We start from the raw sequence: 26890 nt of genomic DNA on the forward strand, positions 1-26890 counted from the left end.
ACAACTGCTGTGAGCTGCTGGACACAGAGTGGCAACACACTCTGCACACACTCGCAGCTTCTCCATGACTTGCTCCGCAATATCCAGGACCATCCCACACAGACTCAAGCCGCCTCACCTCAGCATCCCACACACTCTCTGCAACACAGGCCTCAGTGTGAGAGTGCTGGCACATCATCTTTGAGCGGTGTGGCGTTACTTTCTGCTCTCCAACCAGCAGTCATCCTAATGACTGGTTATTTATCAGGGTTACGATCAAACCTGAATGAGAATTAGCTTTTTATTTAATCTTAGCTTATCCTGATATTCGGGTTTGGAGGGTTATCGTTTCAAGCCGTAGTGGGAACGCAATTTCCTCACTGACAGTCCACACTGTTCATATTTCTCCACGTCGTCGCAACTGACCTCACACCATGGATTAAAAATAACGACCACATTCTGTAGCACAAATTGAGCATGCACAATCATGACTTATGGGAAATAGTGTGACTGAAGCATCCCGTGTGAGGGACTAAATCCAACCTTGAACATCTCAAGATGCATCCTGCAGGTCATTTAGACCGTTAGGTGAATGCCCCGCATACCATAAACTTAGTTCTCACTGCAGTAACCCAGATTTGAGTACTTTGCTTCATGCCATCCCACTTTGTCTTCTCTGAAATATACCCATCTAATAAAGGGTTAAAAAAGATTATGTTCCATTTAAAATGCTCTATTGCATCTCAGGTCGTTTCACTTCCCCTCAGCTGCCTTCTAGATCGTTCTTCACATTTTCCATGTTACTTTTACTTTCATGTACTCAGAGGTAGCACTGTTATCTTAAGACATAAACCCACCAGTACATTAAACACTAAACCATCAATCCATTTATATTACATGTTTATTGACTGAGCCCAAGTGCTCTTCTCCAACCTGGAGACAATAATGAAGAGATGCTGGGTGTTATAGAAAGTAATTTATTACACAAACCAAAGCTAGTTTACAAATAGTTTCCAGTCATGTGCGTGTGTATAGCCTAGTATGAACAAACCCACATTTTATATTTACAGACTTTGCATACAGCTTGGTTTTTCCTGTTCCTTTGTTTACATCACTGCTTCAGCATCCAAAGTAAGGACTTAAAAATACAATAAAAACTAGAAATAAAAATGATTTGTACATGAGACTAAAGTTTGCTTTCCTTTTGTCTTTGCAGCCAAGAGTGTGTTCAAAACAAACAAACAGAAAAAAAAAAAAAGAAGCCAGCACTAAACGGTCCTAGCGATGCTCTAGACGGGCAGCCGAGAGGCCAGCCTTTCTCCTGACTGCCCAACAACAGCATTTGGCAGGATGATTGACTGGTCATTATAACCAACTGTAAATCATCAGAAAGATTCAGGTAAAGCGAAGAAAAAAAGAAAAGAAAAAAACCTAAAGCAACACGTAAGTATTCCCTAGTCTTCCACCTCTTATTTTTAAATACTGATAGACAACATGTTTATGACTTTTCTTTTTTAAAGAAGTTGGAAATAAAGTATAAAAACAACACCACAAGACTGGTTTCTGGAACAGGCTCCTCCCTGTAGACCAGGAAGAAGAACAGGAGGGCACGACACTGTCAGAAGAGAGCCAGAATCTGTCAGTAAATGCCCAAAAAAAGTCAGGAAAGGCCAGTGGCTAAACCAATCCTCACTTTGACTGGCCATGCTTACTCTTTTCCTTGTTTTATTTTCTTTTCTCTTTTCTTTTTTTTTTTAGAAAAATGTTTAAAAAAAAAAAAAAACCCACACACCCATATTAGCAGCAGGTGGTTAATTCTTGCTCTGCTTTAGTGACTCACCTGCATATTACCACACAAAAATCCATTTTACTGACCAACCTGACAATTCTGGCATTTTCGATTCACTGTGTTCTGGACAAAAAGGTCATATCACCATGTTGTTTCTCTCTTTAGCTGTTAAAGCAGATGACAGTTACCAACGGGTAACCAGTAAAAGGCAGACATGTAAATAACTGATACCGTGGGAGATCACCCATTTTCTCCTCAAAAATGAACTTGTTCTGCTTACTGGACAGTTGACCTTTCTACATGTCTACACACAATATTCATAGTCATTCATCCCAAATAAGGAGATCCGTGGTGTGCATGTAAACATTACTCCCCTCTCCTTGTTCTTTGTCCTGGTCTAAAACCAGAGGAGGATGAGCACCAGCGGTCAGCTGTGGAACAGGAAGGGATGGGAGCAGAGCCGTGGCAGTTTGCTCAGGTGGTACTACGCGACGCAGGAAGCTACCTTTGTCATCCAGTGGGGACCACGATTAACCTGCCACTTCCACTGATTCAGTCTGAAGAATTTAAACGTTAAAGAACCCTCAGATGTGAGCTAATACTAAAGTAGAGAAACCAGCTGCAGTCAAGACTCCAGCAGGGTCATCTCATCTAGCCTGACCACCAAAGCCACACGGCTGCTCATCTGCAAGCAACTTAAACTTTACAGTGTTTTCTACAACACCGCTAAGATGATCCAAAGCAAGAACAGATGAGATACATTTCAAATTTCATTTAAAAACAAGCAGCTCAAAACAAAACAAACAAAAAAAAGCACTCAATGTCAGATGACTGCAACAGAATATCTGAGAGGCTCAACGTGTTTGTTAATGAGTCTATAAACAGAGGATTAACGACAGACTAAATTGCATGTGAGCATGCTCCATGCCACTCTGATAACAGAGCCCACCCGACAGCACGTGACTACTGGTTTAATCCTGTGAATAAAACCGTTTTTCTTCTGTTGGATTGAACTGCTAGCTAATACACCTCAAATTTGTTTAAAGCACCATTTTGAGGAGCACTCAACATATTTAACTGGTGATCTGTCTCCTTTTGAGGGCTGTTTTAAATGAGCTACAGCATATAACAAGTAAGAGAAAAGTGCAAAACTAGGAAGTGATGCCCTGGATTTCCTGTCTCATCACGGCCACTTCAGAACTTCATACGTCCCATCCCTTCATCTTCCAAACTTCACACAATCTTAGCCTTAAGTCCAGGCATGAAGTCCACTGGTGGCCTTTTACAGTGGTACTCATTTACTGTGCTGTCCGTTTCCCCCTTTCATCTGTCAGGTCATCCAATCAGGAAACTTTGTTGTCCCAGCTCCCTGTAATTCATGAGCAACTTTATCAGTGTTACCAGTCAGCTAGATTTTTACAAAGGACTCCTAAAGAGCTTTATCAGTGTAAGTGGCTTGTTGAAAAGTAACTGTACCAGCGTTTGGCTGGTCGCTGGTGTCAATTTCCCACCCAGATGGTAAACCCACAGGTAAAGAGCCCGATGGTTTACAGCGGTAGTCGTTTACTATGTCCCTTCTTTCCCCCCTTCATCTACCCACCTGTACCTCTCCATCAAAGCTTTCCAACCCCAAGACCCAGGGTAAATTCAGTCCAACAAACAGCCAGATTACAGCGGTAGTCATTTACTGCACTCTTGTCTTCCCCTCCCTCCCTCTCCCATCTTGTAATCCCACTGTCCCTCCCAAGCCCTATCCCTGGGTATGATAACCCAGGGTGAAAACAGTCCAAATATGATGGCTATTTTACAGTAGCACACATTTATTGCTCTTCTTTCCACGACGAGCCTGCAGTGCTGCCCTGGTGGCCATCTCAAACACCTCCCGCACGCCGTCCTTGGTCTTAGCAGAGCATTCCATGTAGCCGAATGCTGCAATCCGTCCGGCCATGTCTCGGCCCTCTTCTGACTTCACTGGCTCCTATTAGACGAGGAGAACAAATAAAAATTAGGTTTAGGAACACGCAAGCTGCAAGATTTGCTGCAGTGACTGACAGCAATATGGCACCATTAATACAAGCAGAACACTCAAAATGCGCTCCCATTTAGGTCAGAAAAGTAAAACCGAATAAAAAGTCAGGTACCTGCTTCATCTTGGCCAGCTCTCTGCGTGTGTGCTCGTCATTACGCAGATCTTTCTTGTTTCCTACCAGAATGATGGGAACGTTTGGACAGAAGTGTTTGACCTCTGGGGTCCACTTCTCAGGAATGTTTTCTGCATTGGACAAAGACCAAAGGAGGGAGAAATGAAACAAACAATAGATGGAAATCATTCAATCGTTTATGTATTATGACTGTGAGATTAAGATTTTATTCAGGAGCTATTATAACCAATGTGGCTTTTTTTTTTCCCCCAGCTGTAAGATAGACCTTCCTGCACTGAGAGACCACTACAACTGAACAAAAGAAAAACTATTAAAGTAGTATTTGCATATTTTCCAGTGAGGTGTACTGAACTGAATCCTTTCCTACCCCATGACAGTGGACTGGTTTATCTTTATGTAGCTCTCTGTGTATCTCAGAGGTGGAAAAAAAGTGCTGATGACTATATAATCCCAGTTATTCATAGGAAAAGCACCAATTTGATGTCACAGCAGCTGCACTTAAATTTAAATCTGCTACCAGAGTAAGATCAGAAGATGACAGTGCTCTGATTAGTCTAACATTTAAAAGGCACTTTAAAATTTGAGCTGCAGCAGATATAATGAAATTCTGCTTCTGAAAAAGAACAAAGAGAGATCTGCTTTATCGCCGCTGAGAATCAAACGTGGTCTTACTTGGTCAGCAAAAATGCTGCTTTGAAGATAAGTGACAATCTTTAATGTAATAAGACGTTGTTTTATTACAACTATAAATGTCGTCTCATTAAATCTTATTTAATTAATGCTTGGCAGTTTCATTTCCTGCTGCTTTTATCACTTTACTTTATGTACAGCCATTTCCATGTGATCATGAAAGTGCTGTTAATAATCATTATGAAGAAAAGATAGGACTTTATGTTTAACAGCAGGAGTGGATGCCACTGTATGACAAATGACTTGTTACACGCAAGCAGCTCTTCTGCAAAGCACACAATCAAAACACTCCAGAAATAACTCTTAATGAAATCAGAAATGTGGCGAACACAGAGAAGACACATTTGCGGTTTTTTTATGTCATGAATGTATGTAACTGTGAGTGTGTTTGTACGCACCCAAGCTGTCAGGGCTGTCTATGGAGAAACACATGAGGATGACGTCAGTGTCTGGATAGGAGAGAGGTCTCAGTCTGTCATAGTCCTCCTGACCCGCTGTGTCCCAAAGAGCCAGCTCCACCTGACACACAGAGTGAAGAGAAGGACAAAGGATGAGATATGATCAAAGGAGAACAAGGAAAAAGAAAAAAGTAGCATTTCCATCTCGATACGCATAACTTTTATACTGATGCCAGCAAATAAGACCTTGCAACTTTAAACTGGCAAGGATTACTTAATCAGCAAATATGATTTGAAAAAAAGATCTGAGAGTGAGATGTGCCCTTCATGATCTGGAAATACCGAGAGTGTTTGTTGCTTTCTTTCAGCTGTTGCCATCAGACAGTTCAAATCTTCTACACTCAACCTCATAAATACACAATTTTAAATCCGCTTAACAAATACATGCATTAGCCAGGAAATGAGAACATTTATTTATCGTCAAAAGGCAATATTAGTGTTGGTTTATCTTACTGCAAAGAATTGGTTCATTTAATACATGTGAGAATTTGCAAGAGGGAGGGGAAAAAAAAAAAAAAAAAAAAAAAAACACCAACAAAATTCTCACATTAATGGTGCCTTTGTTCATTCCTGATAAATACTCAAGCACATGCCATTTAACCTGAGATGATACAAAACATGACTGTGACATAAAATCCTCTTTATACAGACTGCAAAGCCAAACCATAAAAGACAACATTTGGGAAAATGTCACACTTCGAGTAGCTTGAATCTTCTGCAGCGGCACAGGAGGTTAGAAATCAGCCAGCCAATAAAGACTTCACGTCCCAGAATCCTATTAACCCACAAAGAGGTCAGGGCTCATGAGTTTGTGACTGATGAGTGAGGCTGGCTGCCGCAGTTATCTGGGAAGGACTAACTCCACCCACACGCGATATGCGTGGAGTGCTACATAATCAAATCGACTCAACTGCTGAACGGAGCGTCCTTCTGTATTTTATATAAACCTCACTCAGTGCAAACAACGAGCTACAGACACTCAGTAAAACACGGTGACTAAGCTGAAAAAGAAACCAGACTTAGCAGATGACTGCTGTTGTGTGAAGGAAGATGTGAAAAATGGAACAGTACAGTTTTATCAACACTTGCTCGCTTGGCCCTGAAGGTGGAATTAAAGTGCTGAGCATGATTAAACACCCAGGAAATAAAACGAGTCTCACTAACAGCACAAAAACCAGTGCAGATACTAAAAAGAAGGGAAGGATGTGCTGTGACATTTAGAAGACCCAAGAAGATTATGTCAGCTGCGTTAGTTAAACATTCATTATTTATTTAAAAATAAATAAAATCAGATAAGAGTTCTTAAATCTCATTTATTCACATTAAAACTGTTTTGTTTTTTTTAATCTAGATTGGTCAGCAGGTCTAAAGATGATTTAGTCCATTCACCCCAAGACTCCACCCTTACATGAGAATGACAACCAATAGCTAGCACAGTAGTGCCAATCCCTGCAGGTGTCTCACCTGTTTGCTGTCCACCTCTATGTCAGCAACGTAGTTCTCAAACACAGTGGGGACGTAGACTTCAGGGAACTGATCCTTGCTGAAGACAATTAGAAGGCAAGTCTTCCCGCATGCTCCATCCCCCACTATTACCAGCTTCTTACGGATGGCCGCCATCCCTGGTGGAAGACAGAGGAACATTTTAATCAGGGAGCCACAGTTAAAGCACTGCATTACAGCAAAGCATTTGACTGCATAAAGCCACCTACTGTAACCACTAGGAGAATTACAACTATGCTGAGGACAGAAGAAAATGTGAAGGTTGAGAGTGACATTTGTGCCACAGAGCAGAGTACTGCATGCATACTGCACCATGCAACACTACACTTAACACCTTTAACCACATAGCTGGAAAGCAGCTCTGAGCGTCAGAGCCCCCCGGAGTGTTATGATTAATGAAATCTGAAAAATATGATTTCAAAGACAAAAATGTGCTGGTATTATCTGTGAATAATGATAAAATGAGAGTTTGAAAACCTTAAGGTATATTTAATTGCAAAAAATGGCCAGACAGGAGTGGGAATCATTTTGCACTTGAGGGTTTGTTAAACAAAATGGCAGAGGAAATTACGTATAAAAGGAAAACCTGACAGCACAAACTTCCTGCAGGGTACTACATATAGATAAAGACAAAGTCAGCTTAATCTTCCACATTTTCAATATAAAACATGTTTTTTTTTTTTAAAAACACAAATAAACAAAACTGCCTTTAAGCCATTTGCCTCGATAATCCAGTGTCTTGTGCATGTATGTGCTCATGTGCAGTATGCCAACATAAGTATAAGAAGTGTAGCATTAACACTGTAACACTCATAAATGCACTGCACATTTCTGCCCTATCCATACACAACATCACAAAGGCACTGCACAGTGCGAAAAGACGTGAGCTACTAGGAAATACAACTGAGTCAAGGTTCCAGTAAATTATTACTGTAAATGACCCGACAAGCGCATCAGTGTGGGTGTGAGATGAACTTGCCCAACCGAGTTAAAGGAAGTTGGTGCAAATGAGCGACAAGCAGGCTTGTGTCACTGCTTTGCAGCAGCTTGGTTCAGTCCATATTGGGAAATGGCATTCAGCTGCATGTCACAAAGACAGGAACTGAGTGCCAGTGTTTTGGATTTTCTGCTGAACTGGACCCACAGCCTTTAGAACTAAGAGTTAATTTGCACTGCTGTTTGAACTATTGAAAATACCTTGGTCATATTTTAACCAAAAAAAAAAAAAAAAAAAAAGGATCAAAAAAACACAAAACAGGAAGAGAGATGGTGACTTCTCTTCATACATTTTCCTCATTTGTACAGAAAAAAAAAAAAAAAAAGCTAGACTTGTTCAGCTGGACATACTGAAACGCTCTATTCACCAAGCACACATCAAACACAGCTCATTTGTCATGGTGGCCCTGCTGCTTAGACTTTCACACCAACACAGTACATGTACTGTGTACTTGCTAACGGCACAAGGACAACAGGACCTCACATAGCGAGGGTAATAAATCACATCCCTGAATGGATACTCCCTCCGAGCTCTGAGAAGGTACAGCAGTGTGAGGTGCCAATCATGATTCTCTACCCTGCTATCTCCATCACAGTGAGTCAGGTGGAGGTGTGGTAGAGAGCAAACTGCTTGACACCTCCCCTGCTATCTTTCAATCCATCAGCAAAAGATGTGGAGCAGTTCTGGAGAGGTAAGAAAGCAATTCTTTGTGTAACTGGTCCCTTTAGTCAGAGAATTAGAGTACCAGTGTTTCACTCAGGCACCACAGTTTAATGCAACCCAAAAAAATGTTTTTATTTTATTTTCGTCCATACAGTAATTTGTTGGCAACTGGAATTTTCAAATACATGCTGCTTCCATACTCTTCAGTTTTTTGGCAACATATTCAGTAAATTTCAGATGAAAAGCCAGCTTTTCCTTAAAGCACAGCACATCTGGGCATAGGGCTCTCTTTCACCACTAAGATTTTTTCCACAGAAGACATCCATCAGCGTACCAGTTAAATTCACACATGCCCCGTCACTTGCTGCCTACAGTGCTCTTTCCTGTGAGCTTCTCTCTCACGGTTTTAAAATTTGCTTGCTGGGCAGGGCAGCTATAGCAGAGCTGTTAATGCTTCGGCCAGGGCTGGCTTCTATTGCGCACTCAGTTGTCTTCATCTTGGGCAACGTTACTTTTACTTCACCAGTATGACCCCTGCTCTGCTCAGTTAGTCCCTTTCCACAGAACTGATGAAACAGAACAGGGGATGAATATCTAAGATATTTTCCCTCTTTTTCTTCCAAATCTTAGTCCCGCTAGTTACCAATTCTAAAAGCACTGTGAGCATCCTATAAATGGTAGATGAACTGTCTAAGTAGGACATCAGTGTCCACAAATCAGACCTCCCCCGCCATGACTTGAGCATTAAAGAAAAAGACAAGAATTGGGGCAGCTGTAGCCTAGAGGTGGGTATACGGTCAATTTGACCACTAGGTAAAATGAGTATGTGGCCTCTTTTTGACAAATGGTGATTATGTGTCCATGCCCAAGTCACTGACAGCACTAACCATGCTTAATAACTAACAGGAGTCTTGGCAGTGAAACTATAAAGCAGGTTTAAGTTACAGTTTCAGTAAATACAATTAAATATAAGAAAGTATGACCTAGTACAGAACAAACAAAACAACAACTATATAACGTTTATAAGGGCAGGGTTCTAGCCAGCGGTTGATCGCCCGGCACTGCGCCTTGTTGAGGTGCCGTCGTGCCGGGCTGAGAATTCCAGCAGTTAGCTATCAGAACAGATCGCTACTGTAACACTTAGCTACTGCAACACTTAGCTACTGCCGCAGCCATTAGCATTAGCAAGCGGTTGTTCGGTACATTCAGTCGGTACTGAGAGGGGACCCCCACCACCCCACCCCCAGTCATATGCTCGATACCGACACACACACACACACACACACACACACACACACACACACACACACACACACACACACACAGTGTGCATAAAGGCAACATCAGGAAATTTTTTGGATACAAGTTGTTAGGGAGATAGTAGGCCTATAATAATGGACCAAGTACAAATCCATGCAATTTTCTAGTTAAAAGTGCAAAGTTACATAACGGTCTACATTATTTGAATGCAGTGCTCCAGTCTTATTTTGACTTATTACTTTTCCACTCATGAATGCCAAATACAAGAAAGCCAAAAGGTGTGTTATCGTTTCCATACCTGTGAGTGTGCTAGGATCAGAGTGATGTAAATTCTGTCATCAGACGCTGACTGCAGGTTTTTACATACCTGCCAATTTTGAGTGCGCGTGGACCCGTCTGGAGACTTTACATTGCAATGTAACAACTACACATGCACCTTTCAAGTGGACTTCATGGAGTCTAACAGTAATGACTACTTGTCCTTGGTGTCTCCGGCTGCCCGTGTGCACAACAGCATATTCATTGCTTAATCATTCATTTTCTAAAAAGCAGATGTACTCCAGTGAAAAAGTAACAAAATAAACCATAAGCCTCATCAACATGTTTCCAACAAACAGAATGTACCATTTCCACACATCATCATTGTTGACTGCTGTTAAAATTTAGGCAGCCCAGATTTCATAGGCATGCTACATTTAAACAATAGAAGTGATGTAACAGTATGTGGACCAAGTACAGAGCCTGTTTGAAGCCTGGTGGGCACATGCTTGGACATACCCATCTCTGTGATAAAGTAGATAGTGGGAGAGCTGATAGTCAGTAAAGATAGCATGTTGTTTGAGTTTTATCAAAACATGGCTGGTTACGCAAGCTGTCGAGGTAAGATGTTACTCCACTTGTCAATCATAATCATGTAGATAACAAGGACTAGGCTACACATGCAAATCCCTACCCCATCAGCACATTAGTCAGCAAGAGACTATTAGATTAACTCAAAATGAGAGAGATGTTGATAACAAACAGGATCAAATTACAGAGAAGAGTACACACAGAGAGCAACCAATGACAGCTGGTTAATGTTGTCATTGTCGTCATCAACTGATGGCCCCAAATGGTTAATACCGTCTACACACTTAGCTGAAAATCAATCAATCAATCAGTCAATGCAGAACTGATTTTCCAAGTCTGCGTCCCACAATTTTCACTCACTCAAGTCTCCACCTTTTGAAATTTTTTTTTAAAGTAGGCAACTGGTTAACTCATGTAAGCTGTCTATCAAACTCAAATCTGTCAGTATTTTTGGCTGCTTGTCAAACCCACCCGTGCACAGACACACAACCACTTTCAAACGAAACAAAACTATTCCATGTTTTCACACATCACTCAAGTCCTCAGTCAAACTCTATTCTGTAAGCATTGTTACATTGTATGACAAGGCCTTAAATGTTACCGTGTATCTGATGATTCATCACCCTGTCTTTAAAAGAAAAAAAAAAAAAAACTTTTAGAAAATGCCACGCATTCATTCGCCACAGTGGAAAATTACCCCAACTTAAGGCTGGTTAACTAACTGCCAGCTTATAAATATTTCAGTTTCTGACAGATACTTGGCACATGCTTCTCTTCTGTGACCTAACATGCATTTCTGTGGGCTGCAATAATTTATATTAATCCGGTGAATGGAAAATAGTATCAATGTGCACAGCACATACAACATGTAAAAATGCAGTATAAAAATATTGCTCTTGAAATTGGTTCTCAGTCTGCTAAAGCATATAAAAGCTTGGGAATGTGTTGTATGACTAGGCTGGTGACCAGGGCTGTATTCAAGAAAAAAAAAAAAGAGAAAGAAAAAAAAGTGTTTACATTTCAGCCATTTTTCCTTAACATAATCCATATTTAATGTTCTATGTAAGCAGCAGTTACCTGTTATAAGTAGTTTGGTTGAAGTGCATGATGTATGAAATTACTTTGACATGTTATGAGCTTGTAATATTAGCTGCCTCTGGTCAAGAGAATCCTGTAAATTGTAACACTGCAGTCTTTGCTAATCGATTGTGTTCATGTGAAGGATGGACTTAGAGAGAGTGACTTCACACTGGTCTAAGCCCTGTTTGTTGACTAGATGTTATCTCAGGCTACCAAGTACAATGTTGCTGAACTTGATTCAACATTGTGTGGAGTCCAGTCTGTCCCTGCTAGTTTGCCAAAGGTGGCTAGCGAGCCATCTGCAAATATCAAACTGATGTGCTGTCAGAGCAAACAGTGCAGATGAATCTATCCGCCAGAGTTTCAGTTTCGCCCTTCATGCGATCAGACTGATAATTCATTTAGTTTAAGCGTGCAGCATTTCTTTAAAGCCACGGTGCAGTTCATACCTTAATTTTCAGGCACAGTTTAGATTCCCTGTTATTTTCAACAGAAATATACATTTTTACCACACTTGTGATCACTTGATCATGACCAAAATAAAACCTCATTTTTCTTTTGTATTTCCAGTTCACTTGATACCTGAATAACTTTACCAGACTAGCATACTTTAACTGACAGCACTAACAGCTAATGCAGTAAGCTGAAACCACTACGATATATTGTGGGTGCTTACATCGCAATTTTGGGTCTCAGTTTTAGAATTTATTTTTAAAATATGCACATTTGTGATGTCCTTTCAAGCCCAGTTTTATAAATAGGAAATGTGTTTACAGTGTAGTGTAGTGTAGAATGAACGAGACAATTGTAGATTAACGGCAACAACAGTGTGGGCCTCATTAATACAGTAAATGTATTAGAAATTTAGGTTTCTATATTACATTCTGATAATTGTTTAAGTCCTTGATATCTAGACCTTATTGAGTGACACTGACAACTGAAGGCACCTTCAGCAATGACCCATTAAAAAAAAAAAAAAAAAAAAAAAAATTACACTAGTAAAAGCATTACTGTCACCTTTAAATCCTCAATCAACTGATTCTTGTTAACAATTTGACCATCCACATTTATGTTCTGACTCCATAATAAATCCCACAAGACTTTATAAGCGCAAGTTAAGGGGGCCATTAAGAATATGAGACAGCTGATCTTCAGACAAACAGTGCCAATAAATACGCTCTTTAACATTTAATATGTTATTTTAAAATGTTTATGCAAATGGTTTGAATTAAAACAACAGAGCTTCTTTGGTACAAAGCCCTGGAGAAAACAAGAACTTGTATAGCCATTGTGCATAATAAGCCTACAGAATAACCACCAACCAAGATGCAAATTACAGCCATGGATTCATCATCATCCTCAACTTTGAGCTCGTCTTTGTCATCATGCACATACTGATATATATATAAACGGTATGGATAAGTAGTCTTAATTAGTATGAGATTATTTTGACAGCCTATTAAATGGCCATTTATCTAAATTGAATACTGGTCAGTGGTTATCTTCCTCTATTACAGTGGAGGGGATATGAATTTAGTTAACAGCATCAAGGGCAACAGTGTGCAAGTCCTGCAATAAAATCTTGCTCATGCGAGTATGAAGCGGCACAAACAGAGTGATGGGAGGATATTCGACACTGGAAGGAATAATGTTAATATTTACTTTTCTTATTACTACAATAATAGCCCCCCCTTTTAAACCTAGATGTGGAAGTCAAAGGTTTATGCTGTGCGCTGAAATTTTAGCTACTGGCTCTTGCACTGCATTACATGTAACAGTTTCTCATTATTAGTCAAAGAAAAAAAAAGAACAGGAAATGCTTCTGCCAACTTGGCAATTACTTACACTGCTGCCATTTCCCCAAGACTGCATTACATCTCTACTTTTGACTTCAACTGTGAGAACATACAAAGTCACACCCGAGATACTGTCACATCAACAACCACCATAACGCATAAAAATGACGATGATCATTTTGGCATCGTCAAGCAACACCCGTGTGGCGGGTTTGAAAACTGACTTCTGTTTTAAATGGTATCCCCCAAGATACAGAAAAAAAAAAGTTGTGTATCGCTTGAGAGGAGGGCTCCTAGTGTTAAACCAAACATTTTTAAAAACACAGCTAGCCACTGGGTGGGTCACCAGAAAGATGGCGTCATCACGGAGGCAACAGATGGCTAGTGTGTCCGCAGTGGAAGAATGGGTGGGTGGCCCACATCCAAACTACACACACACACACACACACACAACACACGTACAATTCATCAGAGGTAAAAACCTGCTCACACCAAAACGTCTCATTAGAAAAACACAACACTTTAAAACCTAATAAGTAGAAATGGTGCGCCCAAGTATCGTTGACATCTCCTAAAAGCGCACAAAACGAGGAGAAATGCGGATTTTAGGGTTTTAAAAAAGGGTTTTTGTAATATTTGACGTGTTACAGGACAATTACAACCCACCTATCAGCTACACTAACAGACAAGCAAGCAGAGGCGCTGGGGAGCCGCCTGATCAGCGGAGGCAAGCCAGGAAAAGCACCTCATTGTTTGGTTAAGACTCGCCAATCTAGGCCAGTCTTTGCGGTTCAGTTTCTCTTTTTTTTATTTTTTTATTTTGCCTTGCTAAGTTTGCACAGTTTGTTAACACTACTAGGTACAGCCTGGCTATGTTTTTTGGGAGTCAAAAGACTTTATACAATAAGCGCACAGTAGTTTTTTTTCTTCTTCAGTACAACTGTACGACAACTGCGGAAGAGCCACTTAAATAGAGATCGGCTCGGAGGAAAAGCTAACTTAGCTACCGTAAGCTAACCTCGCTAGCTTTTAGCTTTGCTAGCACGGCCTCGCTAAGCTCCGGGCAACTTTCCACCCATCCAACCATCCGCCCATCCATTTTCTTCCGCTTATCCGGGACCGAGTCGCGGGGGAAGCAGCAGCCTAAACAGAGAAACCCAGACCTCCCTCTCCCCAGCCTCCACCTCCTCCTCCAGCTTAAACGATTCTCCTCACTTTTAAACTGAACAGAGCGAAAAGAAGCAACACTCCGTGATAGCCGAATATCCCAGAAAGTTATTTACCTTCAGTTTATGTGCCTTGCAGTTGGATTTTTCAGTGTTTTCTCGGAGCAAAGTTGCTTTTCCGACCAGCCGGCTCGCTCGCAGCTTCCTCTCGTCCAAATCTGATACAATGAATTAGTTGACGGGAGCGAGCCGCCAAGGGTTGTAGTTTCTAGCTGAGGGGGAGGGGTGGCGGGCACGAGCCTGAGAGCCACACCTGCGCGGGCACGACTTGGTATGAGCACTTGTGGAAGTTTGTACTGTCAGGGTGTTATGTGGAGCCATAAACACCGTCCATTTTCACATGTGTACTATTTTTCATAGCACATAATGTTTCTAGCCTACCAAAAAGAGTTTTACAGGAGTTTCCAATTACAAGTAATCTAAAATAATCTCTTACACCCCTACACGGTTTCCAAAATGACTGTAATATTTTTATATACCTGAACAGTAACTGGTGTTTTAGCATGGGCTTCGGTTCCAGCTAATTTGAGCTTTTAGCTCAATAAGCGGCAAATAACTATCACTGTACTGGTCCGGTATAAAATAAATTATGGGGTTATGTTCCCCACGCACAAAAATATTTTAAGAATAGTTAATTGAACCCTAGTTACACCCTTAAGTTATAATTCCATAAATTGCCAGAGCCTATTTTTTTTTTTTTTTTTTTTTTTTTTGCCAGAGCCTAACTGCAGGAAGTAGTCTATGCCTACTACCCCACCTGGCGGCCGTTTTAGGTAAATGAAGCAAATTCAGAGGTAGGGAGGCCAAATCATGTAAAATTTGTGGGAGAGGAATTAGCTCATGCAGTGGTGCAAGACAGTAGTTAATGCCACTTGATTAACAAAGACACATGTTTATCTGCAAGTGTGAACACTTCTGTAAAATCAGAAGTTTAGGTAGTTTGCTGCTCAGGTGTGTGTTCAATGTCTTGGAGGAAAGAGATCAGAACTGATCTTAAAGAAGCAATTGTTGCTGCTCATCAGTCTGGGAAGGGTTATGAGTCCATCATTTTACAGTGAGAAAGATTATTCACTTGTGGGAAGACATTCAAGACAGCTGACAATCTTCCCAGGAGTGGACGTCCCAACAAATTCACGCCGAGATCAGACTGCAATGCTCAGAAGAGACTGCAAAAAAACCCCTAAAAGCTACATCTCAGACTCTACAGGCCTCAGTTTGGAGAAAGTTCTTATGGCTAAAGAGGACATGGCAGCAAGACTTAAATTTACAAACTTTGACCTGAACAAACCACAAGACTTGTGGAACTCTCACCATAGTGAGAGATCTTTGGCCGTAACGTACAGCGTCATGTTTCGAGGAAACTAAGCACAGCATATGACCACAAACATCAGCACAAACACCTCATACCAACTGTCAAGCACGGCAATGGAGGGGTGATGATTTGGGCTTGTACTGCAGCCACAGGACCTGGGTAGCTTATGAACTCATCTGTATTCTAGTCAAATGTGAGGTTGTCTGTCCAACAGATTGGTGCAAACTGGGTCATGCAGCAGGACAACGATCCCAACTACAGCAGCACAGAACGGCTGAAAAAGAAAAGAATCAAGGTGGTGCAATGACCCGGTCAAAGTCCAGACCTCAACCTCATTGAAGTGATGTAGTGAGACCTTAAGAGAGCTGTGCATAAACACTGAAGCAACGCTGTAAAAGAGTGAGTCAAAAGGCCTCCATGATGATGTGATATATAGTCACAGAAAATGATTACTTAAAGTTACTTCAAGGTGGTTCTATATGCTACTGAATCCTTGGAGTACTCAATTTTTTACTGCACACAAAACTCTAAAAATCTTTTTTTTTTTTCCATGACTGTACACAGAGCACAGAAACCCCCGGATCGAAGATCGACAGCAGGGTCCCAAATACTATAACCGTAACACAACATTCACTAAAATTTCATACAATCGCCTTTTATTTCATACAGAGATAAAGAAATATATTTGAAAACCAACAGAAGTCTGTGTGACTGCCACAGTACAGAGAAGGAACGATGTCCTTAGTGTGAATAAGATCTGCTGGAGCAAAAGTAGAGCCAGAGAAGGAAAATCAAAGTAGTGAAAAGTAAGAAAAAAAAAAACCCGCTTGTGAGCGATCAACTGATAAAAGAATGAACACAGCAGTCTCATCTTTCTTAGGGAGAGAAAACAGTTTTTATCCAAAAGTCATGAAGTCTGGTGTTTCCCAAAACAATGACATTTTTAAAAGGAATATGTCGTCTCACAAAGTGCCTAAAAGATCTGACAACCTTACACATGCAGCAACCCCTCCAAATACCTGGATGTAGCTTATAAGTGATAATCCCGCCATATCAAGTAGTGATTATATTTCATGTAATATTACTACTCTCTTCACCTCGGCACAAGCATCTGTACAAATACTCTTGTACTGGAAAATTAAGATTATTGGAGACAATAACTTGTTTTTCTTAAATTTAACTCAGAGGCTATTTGTTCTGATTTAGCAACACATGAAGCACTCCAATTATTAGTCTTCAATTTTGTACCCTGGGCATATGATTTGCATCCATTTCCCCATGTGTCACATATACAGAATCAATTCAAAAGTCACCTGACCTGAAAAACATCGAACGCAAAATGATGTAACTGGACATCCCACCGGGCTGTCTTCTCTGTTAGCCACTTCTGTGAGAAACCATCTAAGGAGGATGTTAAGTGTTGGGTGGAACAAGCTTTTAAAAAACTCAGCATGCTCAGGTTGAAGACACGATATACAGGGGGGGGGGGGGGGGGGGGGGGGGGGACTTGAATCAAATGTATGTAGTCACATTACCATGCTAGCATTTTCTGTAGCGCCTGAAAGGGTTGAAGCTACTCTGAGGCCACTGCTCGTTAACAGCACTGACATCATTAATGGTGCTTACCTGCACCTGTTCTAGTTTAACCCAGCTGTACACAGGCATTATTCACACAGACGACACAATTGCATTCCCCTTCTTCTCTTTGATTACATTTAAATTCAGAAAAAAATTAAATTAAAAATAAATTAAAAACCTTGGGAAACAGGAATGGAGGTGAGATTTGGCTGAATGTCAGATTGATGAGACTCGGTCTGAAACCTCAGACTGCCAGCTACAATGCTCCAAGGCCTTTACACTACTAAAAATGGCACAACTTCACCACATCACATAACTTCACAGTTATCTGCAGGCAACCGCATTAGCATGTTTTGCTGCATTGCTGATTTTGTGATGCAAGCTTAGTTGGGCAGCTGGCTAAGCTAAACACATACGATTCAACTGCTATTTGACTATTTGCAGAGTAACTTGCATGTAAAAGGTATGAAAATGACACCATAAAACTAAATTGCACTGTAATTCTATGCAATTATGTACAAAGTTGCTTTGACTGTTTTTATCTGTTGCTACTGTGTTAGATAGTAGGGTGCGGTGTGAGGTATCAGACGCCTGACTGCAGCTGACCGCTCCACTCCGAAGATGAGTTCCTGTGTCCGTTCAATCATGTAAATAGGAGCATTCATATTTACTTAAAGGAGGCCCAAATCACCCAGTGTAAACAGATGCTTGCCAAAACGCGAGTACAGTGAAATGGGCAGATAAAACAAGGGAAAAACAGGAGAGAACACAGGATTTCATCACTCTAATATGGCTTATCACATCCCAGAACACATTTCATTTCATTATGTTAAAAAAAAAACAAAAAAAAAAAACACCCCAACCGATTCAACTTATCACCTGGGGCCAATGTCTGCAGACTACAAGCTATTTTTTGCCATTTATTAAAAATTAAAGAGCCTAATTCTGTACTTTAGTGTAAAAACTGAAGTTTGAGTCAGGCACAGAGCTGACGGTCATTTTGCATTCTGATTTCGGGGGAATTCAGTTTGGTTGACTAGATTTTTGTGGTCTTTTTGGGAATACGTCGAATCTCAGAAGATGATAAAAGGAAATTAAAAACAAATCTATTTTAACTGTTTCTGTTGAATACAAAAAGAACACTGTAAAGTGGAACTGAACAGCAAACTCATTTTTTATAGCTCCCCAATTTCATACCCATAGTTTATTATAATCTAATTTTTTTAAATCCTTGTTAAGGAAACTTGTAGAAATAATGAATAACATTTTAAACAGCAGTGAGCACTGATCAGCTTTTTTTTTGGCCTGTTTTTCACAGGAAGACCGAGGGAGTGCTGGAGGAGGCTGTCAATAAGACCTTAGGGACTTTTGCACTTCTAACAAGTAAGTAAAGTGATAAAGCGCTCGGTTCACCTTCTCAGCTAGTTGGGATTTCTCACTGAAGCTGCAACCTTGTGATTACAAGTTCCTAAGTATTGTTCCAGTTTGTCATCATTGCAAAATAATTTATTGGCTTCAAATGGCTTAATCAAAACGGACAGGTAGGAAATTGGCAATTCAACGATTTGATTGTTTCCACAATAGCATGCAACATCTACAGCAATGACTGGCAACAGAATAAATGAACCGATGACCTTTAGGTCTGAGTGAAGTTTATCTGGATGAAACAATTTAGCTGTCCATCAACCACCCTAGAAAATTATTCACCATGAGCCGTGCCTGGCACAGTAATTTTTAGAGATGATAATGCTCCAAGTCCAAAGGATGTGACTGGGAGACGTGTGCCACGCTGACTACTGATCAGTACAGCAGTCCTCTGTTTATGGAGTACTTATGTTCATGGGTCAGTGCCTGACAAACAATTATAAAATTCTAAAACTGTAACCCATAAATCATTGTGATATTAAAAAAACCAACAACAAAAAAAAACCTGCACATTCTATAAATACCCAATAAAACTATTCTCTAATCTTTTTAATGGTGCAAAAAAAAACAGAAGCACAGACAGCAACCTCTTCCCTTCTTCGTACGCACTCAGGTAACAGAACAGCTTTTGCTCACATATTTTGACAATAACATCAGATTCTCAAATGTGGAAGTGTAAACAGGTCAGGATCAGAAAGAAATAAAATCAGCTCACAGAACAAGAAAATCATCCACAGATCCGTGTGAGTGTAACACCATCAACATGTCTGTTAGTCCATGAAGAAGTATTTATGTTGTTGATTTCATTTAGCGATCAAATAGACCATTGGGGGGGGGGGGGGGGGGCATTTTTGTCCACTGTATGACAAGTAAGGGACTTAAAAAAAGAAGAAAAAAAAAAGAAAACAAGAAACGGGTATGTGGTTAATTTTTCTGCCTGTGGTTCCAGAGAGACATCAGGTGGCAAATTAACCTGGTCTGGATTTTCTTCTTTAAATCTTGAAGTTTAGGATCACAGTTCATCAGCAGGACAGACCTGCAGCAGCTTCTTTCCTGTGGTCCAGCAGTTGGTGCTGAGTTAACATGCTTTTCATAATTCCTCTCTTACACACCTGCTTCCATATTTGGAACCAGTGAACACAAAGCTAATGTGAATTACAGCTATATATTAGCACTTCTCAAACCAACTCACTACAGTCCTTCATCAAAAATCAAGAATTCAGACCCAGCCTCTGTCACAGAGTTTTCCTGCAGCAGACAATAAAAGAATGAATGTGGCTGCTCCGAAAAACTTACAAAAAGAATATCATACACCCATTTCGTTATTTATTTAGAAAGCAAAAAAAAAAAAAAAAAAAAAAGACACATGAAGCAGTGAACAGATCTCTGCAAGCTGGGATTAAGTCTGGAAAAGAAAGAAGTTTTGTGACTTTCGGTTGTATGCAGGAGCAAGAGAAGAATTTTTAGTGTTCAGTCTGCCCAACTACACTGAGCATTTACAACCATCGTGTCTGAACTGAAAGCACTGTACAGTCTTTTGGGTTTCATGATGATGCTGACAGAGTTCGTGAGTGCACGGCTGTTTGTATACACTGGTCAAAGATGTGTAAGTGTATGTAGGTGTGTATGTGTGTGTGTGTATACGCCTAATCACTGTCACTGAATACATCTGTATACTAGTCAGGATCTCTGAACACACTAGTATACTTGCCAGTGACGTCAAACAGAGCGTGCGTATCTGTACACTTGCATTCTGTTTGCTATGATCTAGAAGGTGCATCCTCAAAGCTGATAATGCTGGACTCTGGGTGCTGCACTCCGCCTGAGGATGGCGCTCCACCGCTCTGTGACATCGAGGAGGAGGAGGTGGAGGAGAGGGAGGCACTGATGGCTCCCCCAGCTGTTCTTGGTGTGGAGGAGGAGGAGGAGGCGTCACGCCCGCCTGATAGGAGCGGCTGCGTGTCGGTTCTGACCTCGTCCTCGTCGTCGTCTTCCTCGTCATCCATGCTGGGCCAAGCAGACAGGTCCTCTACGCGTTTTAGACGCTCGTTCAGAGCTTTCAGGGCCAGTTGTCTGCAAGAAAGAGACGAAGAAAAATGTTCTTCGTTAATACGAGAGCAAAGTAGAGCTGTGCAATGAGGATGGCCTGCTTTGATCGTTTCAGTGCTCAAAACACTAAACTTTCAACATAACAGAGGTGAGGAATGCGTCTCTATGGGTTTCTTTGTTATACAGTTTCAGTGTCTTGTTTCCAAGTTGTGTGCTTAGAGGATTTCAAATGAATGGCTAAATGTGAACATCCTATTCAACTCTTGATACATACACATATCACAGGCTGATTGTGGGTCTTTAATGATAGGCTAAAAATGTCAGACAATAGTTAAATTCAAGAAAATAAAAATATATAAAATGAGTCAAATCTACAACACGGGCCTTTTAGAGAGATTACCATCTCAGTTGCTGTTCCCAAGATTAAGCTTCTGACTCAGTGTTGTGATTAGGGATTAGGGATTGTGACACTCTGATTCAACTTTTTCCAGTTACAATACTTTGGCTTCGAGTATCTGACACTGGAATTAAAGCCGAATTCCTGATTCTGAGAAAGAGGCTGGGAATCATTGTTTTAAGGCAACCTCAGACTCAACCTAAACATTGCTTTTCTAACTGTAAAATAAAATGTAACAGATAAATACCTCCCATAATATAAATTCACCAAAACAGTATTTATCTGCACTAGTCTTATTTTAAGTCAGTGTAATAGCCATTAGGCTACTGCAACAAGTGCATACCTCTTCTCAGACACATCATTGAGTCAGCTGATTTCATAGAAATCGAGTTAATGACAATATCTTATGTTACTGCAGTGCAAATAAAGCCTCCCAACAAGTGTTACATTACACTGAAAATAAAGAGAGAGAAAAGCAGATAGGGAAAGCACCGGCAGAGCTTTTCCCTTTTGTCAACTCATTTTATCCAAGTTGGCAGTTAAGCAAAAAAACTGCTGCAAACATAGAAAAATACTGCTGACCCTCTGCTGTTAGTTTCACCCATGCTTCATTTGCTCTTCCACTAGTAATGCTGAGGTGTGGCATAGTTAACAAAGAATCACATAGAACTGAATTAAATAGATCGATCTGCTGTATCGATACCCAATCTAGCTTTCTGAGTCAAGATCGGACATTTTTTTCAAACATATAGCCAAAAAGTCAAGCATACAATATACAACAGTTTGCATATCACAGTTGAACTACAAACAAGCATATAATCTAAACCAGTAAGCTAACTTGTCTGTTTTAAGAGATCTGTGTTAGCACTGAGTGCACTGGTAGGCTTTGTTAGTCTAGACAGAATGCGCATATCACATCCGATCTTTTCTTTAGTTGACCACACCCATAAAATTTCAAAAAATAAAATAGCCGCAGCATGTTAATAATATACATAAGTGTTTAAATTAACATGCATCCTTATTTTGTAAGTTTTTGTACAGTTATGGTTACACAATCTCTTCCCTTACTTTGTAAATTACCAAACATGTCACTAAACACACAAAGTTTTTTTTTCTTCCCCCAAATACTTCATAGATATTCCAATAAAAATGTATATTATTTGTTTTGTTTTGAGCATCTGATATTTTGAGCTGCAACTTAAATGTTTTCTTCTAATAGAATCACAGGAATAAAATTCTACTGTGGACATATTTGAACCATTTATTTAATGATGCAGAGGACTGTGGATCCAATTGTTGCCTTAAAGTGGGCATTGATTTTACATTTTAGACCTTATCCTTCATTTGAAACAAACAGTTGAAGGCAAAAATAACACTTTATACAATACTGCACTGCAACAGACTTGGGTTGGTCGTATCCAATTCCTGAGTTTCAGTTAATCATATGAGGGCATATTTGTACAGATGCAAATATTTAACTCCTTGTTTGACCTCACTCACCTTCTCCTTTCTGCATCCTGTGGGTCTGTCCCTGGTAGGCTGATAGTGATGGAGGAGGGTGCCCCCACATCATATCTCTTGACCATCTTCCTGCACACCTTCATCTTCACCAGGGCAGAGTGGACGAGTCCCGCCAGCAGTCCCACAGCTGGCTGCACTGCCTCTGGGAAGAAACTTGCAAAGGCAAAGTGGTCTGACATATCCCCACGGCCCCGGCTGTGCCTCTGGTAAAAGCGCAGGTAGACCCAGCCAGACAGTGTACCATAACTGTATGCAGCCAGGGGAGCAGAGCTGTCAAGCAACCCAGACAGGCGCAATAAAGCCAGGAGGAGGAGGACCAAAGCCGGCGCTGCTTTGAGTCTCACCTGAGATGGGAGGAACAGAAAGATTTTAGTTCTGGTGAACAAAAATCATGAAGGAAGATACCATTTTATACATGTTGGCTGGAAATTCCCCCGATCTACTCAAGTCAGTTGGATACAGGACTGGAAAAACAACTGGTTAGATGCCAGTTAAATAGGAATCATAGTCAAAAAGGTTCAATGTTTCAACAAAGTTCCTAACCTGGTCAACTGAGACAGACAGATTAGGGAGAAGTGACCCAGTTTTACTCAAACTCATAACAAGCACAAAAAGCAAAAATTAGGGCAGCTAAAGCAGAGTGGCCAAGTGGTTTCAGAAACATTAGGAATATGCTGCTAATGTGTGCTTCAGCAAGAAAAACTAAACCCTGATCTGGACGCAGAGTAAGCTGCTCTGCAGACAAGCAGGAAATTTAATCCTAAAATGTAAATTGACAGATTACACTTTAGTGTGGATGAGAATAACATGCTTAAACTGGGGGACACAGGCCAACTAGAGCAAACACTCAACAGCATTATCAACATACATGTCCTTATGCAGTGATACATTATTACCATATAATGCCATTAACAGTAAAAACTGAATGGGGGGGGGGGGGGGGATTACATTTGGATGAATGAAACCTCTGAAAAAGTTTTATATTTGCAACATAATTTTTACTGGAATATATGCATCGCAGGAATGTGGATTTTTAAAAATATTTTCTTCTGTCCAGCAGCATTTTTCCTTGCTCCATATGGACTTTGGGAGCATCACTTTCAAGTGTTAGCATGACTGGCACACAAAGAGTAAAGGCAATAAGTCAGTGTTATCTAAGCTGACAGAAATCTATGTTTTGTTGTGTCTCATCAGTCCTTTTTTTATATATATATATTTTTTTATTTATTATTAATTAGCCTTACCTGTGGCACTCTGAGCACTGTAGTATCCCCCATGGTCTGCTTTAGTGCCACCAGGACACCTCCCAGGAACCCGGCTGCTCCATGGATACGCACAGCAAACAGGAAGTCCAGGTCAAAGGTAGCCACATAGGTGAGGAGGTAGGAGAAGCCTGCTAAGAGGCCTGCAGACACATTAACCACTGCAAAAAAGATCAGGAGCTCCAGAGCACCCCACAAAGGCTCCAGGAGGCGCCCACAGGCCATTACTGTCCCCACATTGGCTGCCACACCCCAAACGTGCTGCTCCACCACCCCATGGGTTACCAGAGTCCACACCCAAAAGTTGGGTGGAAAAAGGTAGCCCGGAGTCACCCCCAGTGCATATGGAGTGTCGACAGCCCATGAGAGCAGGTATAGTAGAACAACTAGAGCACTTATAGCTTTTACTACAACACTGGTGCTGGCAAGGGCAGCCAGGAAGTGTTGTTGTGCCACGGGCAGGTAACGATTCATTGTGGTCTGTCTTGAAGAGGGTCCTCCCTGAGCAACTCAGCCCAAGAGAGTAAAAAAGCAAAACCAGTGGCCTGCTGGTGTAGCACTGGTTGGATGATGGTGTGAGATCAATAATGCCAAGCAAAACAGGAGACACCTGTGGGTCCTGGCAGCATCAAAATCCACACTTCTCTGTGAGCCTTCATCCGTGTACCGTCTGTGAAGTGGGCATAGGCAGTTATAGTGATCAATACAGTAAAGCTCTCCTCTTCCTGTACATGTTTGTTAGCAATTGTATAAAAACGTGTTAAATGAGTTTGAAGCAACTGATCTAACTTTCAAAGGTTAGCGAACAGTGGAAAAACAACAACAGTTTAACAAGGTAACAAACTTTGGGCTTCAGCAGATAAGGCTTACGATACGATAACCTTCGCTAGGACATTTTAATCAAGCTGGCGACCTTCAGTCGGTGTAGACAAAAGCAGGAAAAGCTTAAAAATCACCACCAGTCACAGGGCAGGTGCTATGAATCAAATATGCAAACCCTAAGAGAAGCAAATATAGCTAAATACTCGTTTCTTCAGAGGAGCCTCGCTGAGTTAGCTTGTAAACACGGGGTAGCTAAGGTTAGCCAGCTGTCAAATTGAGAAAGTGTATTCAGTCACTTTATGTCCACCACTGAAGAGCAGAAGCGGTTTCGTGTGAGTGTAAGACAGGGTAGCTAGGATCAGTAAAACCTGGTCCAGGAAACAAACCCACCGAGCTCCTGTTCTTAGTCCTCTGCGCTTTCTCGGCCCGGGGTAGCCTGAGGGTTTCCCGTCGCTAGCAACAGGCCCTCAAAACAATATTAGAGACGTTCCTGAACCAGCGTCGGCTCTCATATAGTTCATAGTCTTTTTCATACGACCCTAGCTTCATTCGTTTATTTTACTGTTCTTCTGTCCTTTCAAAGCAGGTTGTCAGAGAAAATAATATTACCTTAGCAGGCACTTCTCCTCCCAGAAACACCACTCAGCTAACTGACCTGCGCTGTCTGCCACCGTCATCAACAATCGGTGAAAAAACGTCGACACGTAACTTCTGGACAGCAGAGCACTCTGGGAAACTGAGTTTTTTTTTTCTTTTTTAAACGTAATTAGTTACGTGAAATCTATCCATAAAATCAGTCTGTAAATGGTGACTTGGCTTTTTGCTCTTCATTTATTTACATACTTTATTTTAATTATACTATATTTTTAAGTTTTATTTTTCAGCTTTGCTCATATTTACTCATGGTACTTTGACTTGAAACACTTCTTTCTCCATGATGCTTTTAAGGAAAAGGGTCAACATACTTCTTCCACCACTGTTAGCTGTGTCCTGAACATTGTGTTACAACATGGTAAAACATTTCACTTCATTTCAACTGTATCCTTATGATATTTATGACAGAAATATTAATCATTTTTTGTTGGTTTTTTTTTTTTGCACCTTTCATCTACAAAAAAAAAAAAAATGTTGCTGCTCCCTTTATGTAATTTATAACCTGATCTAGGCAAAAATTACTCAGATGCATTCATGTTGTTGTGAACAATTAGAACTCACAGCACATTCACAAGAGAGAGAGAGAGAGAGAAGACAAGCCTCATACAGCTGGGTCAGAACAAGAAAAGGAACAACACACAAAGCAGCTTTCAGTTCAGTTGCAGAAAAGGAAAGACTTCAGTCATCACTGTATAACAAATAAAAGCAACCGGAGACATATTTGATATTTATTGTGTGTCAGGGCCATCCATAAAATAAGCACTAGCATACTTACTCCATTTTACATTTATAAATAATATGTAGATCCATGCAGTCTAAAAAACACTGTGGTTTTACCACCAACTACATCCTGATTTACTTCTGGCTTTGACTTTAAATACTCTAGCTCAGTGGCACAACTTAAGTTCTAAATATTACATGTATAGTGATGGTGGGGGTGACTGCATCTTGTCCTGTCTGTTTCTTCAGTGCAGTCGTCATGCCAGTTATCCAGCTAGCTGGATTGGTCTTTGCGAAGCCATCTCTCTGTATAAAGGACACACATGAAATGAAACAACATACTGCCTATGATTATTCAGACACCTCCCATTAGAAACAAAGATGATCTTTATACCATTTTTCTTTTGGTGACCGCAGTACATAACACTGAAAAACAGCAGCAAATTAAAGTTTACATCTCTTTTGCTGTTCAGGGTCATATTTATGAACACTGGTTTCTGCCACTCATTTTATTTTATTTTTTTCACTCATAAGTCAAAATTTTGGGTTATCAACTTTGACTTAACTCATAATTGGGGTTAGGGAGCATGGTTAGGGTCGGTCTGAGACTAACTCAAAATGGTGAGAACTTAATTTAAGATTTACCCTCACCTACCATCACCAAAAAACAAAAACAAAAAAACTTCATGTGGCCTTCA

General features: G+C 40.6%; 2 protein-coding genes across 3 annotated transcripts; both read right to left on the minus strand.

Annotated features, from left to right (window-relative positions):
- Positions 1–940: 940 nt before the first annotated feature.
- rhoab (ras homolog gene family, member Ab) lies at positions 941–14703 on the minus strand. The gene is made up of 5 exons (XM_030732683.1): positions 14510–14703; positions 6543–6700; positions 5019–5139; positions 3910–4040; positions 941–3746 (listed from the first exon to the last, which is right to left on the minus strand). Exons 2-5 carry the CDS (start codon positions 6696–6698, stop codon positions 3573–3575), a joined length of 582 nt encoding a protein of 193 aa, XP_030588543.1. The 5' UTR covers positions 6699–6700; positions 14510–14703; the 3' UTR covers positions 941–3572.
- A 2544-nt stretch (positions 14704–17247) lies between these two features.
- On the minus strand, positions 17248–25554 carry LOC115782495 (transmembrane protein 115-like). Of its 2 annotated transcripts, none has more exons than XM_030732680.1 (4): positions 25428–25554; positions 23979–24666; positions 22714–23078; positions 17248–20840 (listed from the first exon to the last, which is right to left on the minus strand). In XM_030732680.1, the coding sequence occupies exons 2-4, from the start codon at positions 24468–24470 to the stop codon at positions 20528–20530; spliced, it is 1170 nt and encodes a 389-aa protein (XP_030588540.1). In that variant the 5' UTR covers positions 24471–24666; positions 25428–25554; the 3' UTR covers positions 17248–20527. The 2 variants fall into 2 exon arrangements, with proteins under 2 accessions (XP_030588540.1, XP_030588541.1); XM_030732681.1 differs by having other exon boundaries at positions 25209–25509.
- Between the last annotated feature and the right edge of the window lie 1336 nt (positions 25555–26890).

Source organism: Archocentrus centrarchus, chromosome 7, assembly GCF_007364275.1.
Source record: "Archocentrus centrarchus isolate MPI-CPG fArcCen1 chromosome 7, fArcCen1, whole genome shotgun sequence".
Classification (NCBI taxonomy): Eukaryota; Metazoa; Chordata; class Actinopteri; order Cichliformes; family Cichlidae; genus Archocentrus; species Archocentrus centrarchus.

What these genes read in the sequence shown, in the direction of transcription:
- rhoab (XM_030732683.1), bottom strand. Translation starts at nt 6,698, where the DNA reads ATGGCGGCCATCCGTAAGAAGCTGGTAATAGTGGGGGATGGAGCATGC. An exon ending in TAGAGGTGGACAGCAAACAG is followed by an intron (nt 5,140 to 6,542) that starts GTGAGACACCTG and finishes TCTGTGTGTCAG; the next exon opens with GTGGAGCTGGCTCTTTGGGA. An exon ending in AGACAGCCCTGACAGCTTGG is followed by an intron (nt 4,041 to 5,018) that starts GTGCGTACAAAC and finishes TGTCCAATGCAG; the next exon opens with AAAACATTCCTGAGAAGTGG.
- LOC115782495 (XM_030732680.1), bottom strand. Translation starts at nt 24,470, where the DNA reads ATGAATCGTTACCTGCCCGTGGCACAACAACACTTCCTGGCTGCCCTT. An exon ending in CAGTGCTCAGAGTGCCACAG is followed by an intron (nt 23,079 to 23,978) that starts GTAAGGCTAATT and finishes CTCCCATCTCAG; the next exon opens with GTGAGACTCAAAGCAGCGCC. An exon ending in CAGGATGCAGAAAGGAGAAG is followed by an intron (nt 20,841 to 22,713) that starts GTGAGTGAGGTC and finishes TCTTTCTTGCAG; the next exon opens with ACAACTGGCCCTGAAAGCTC.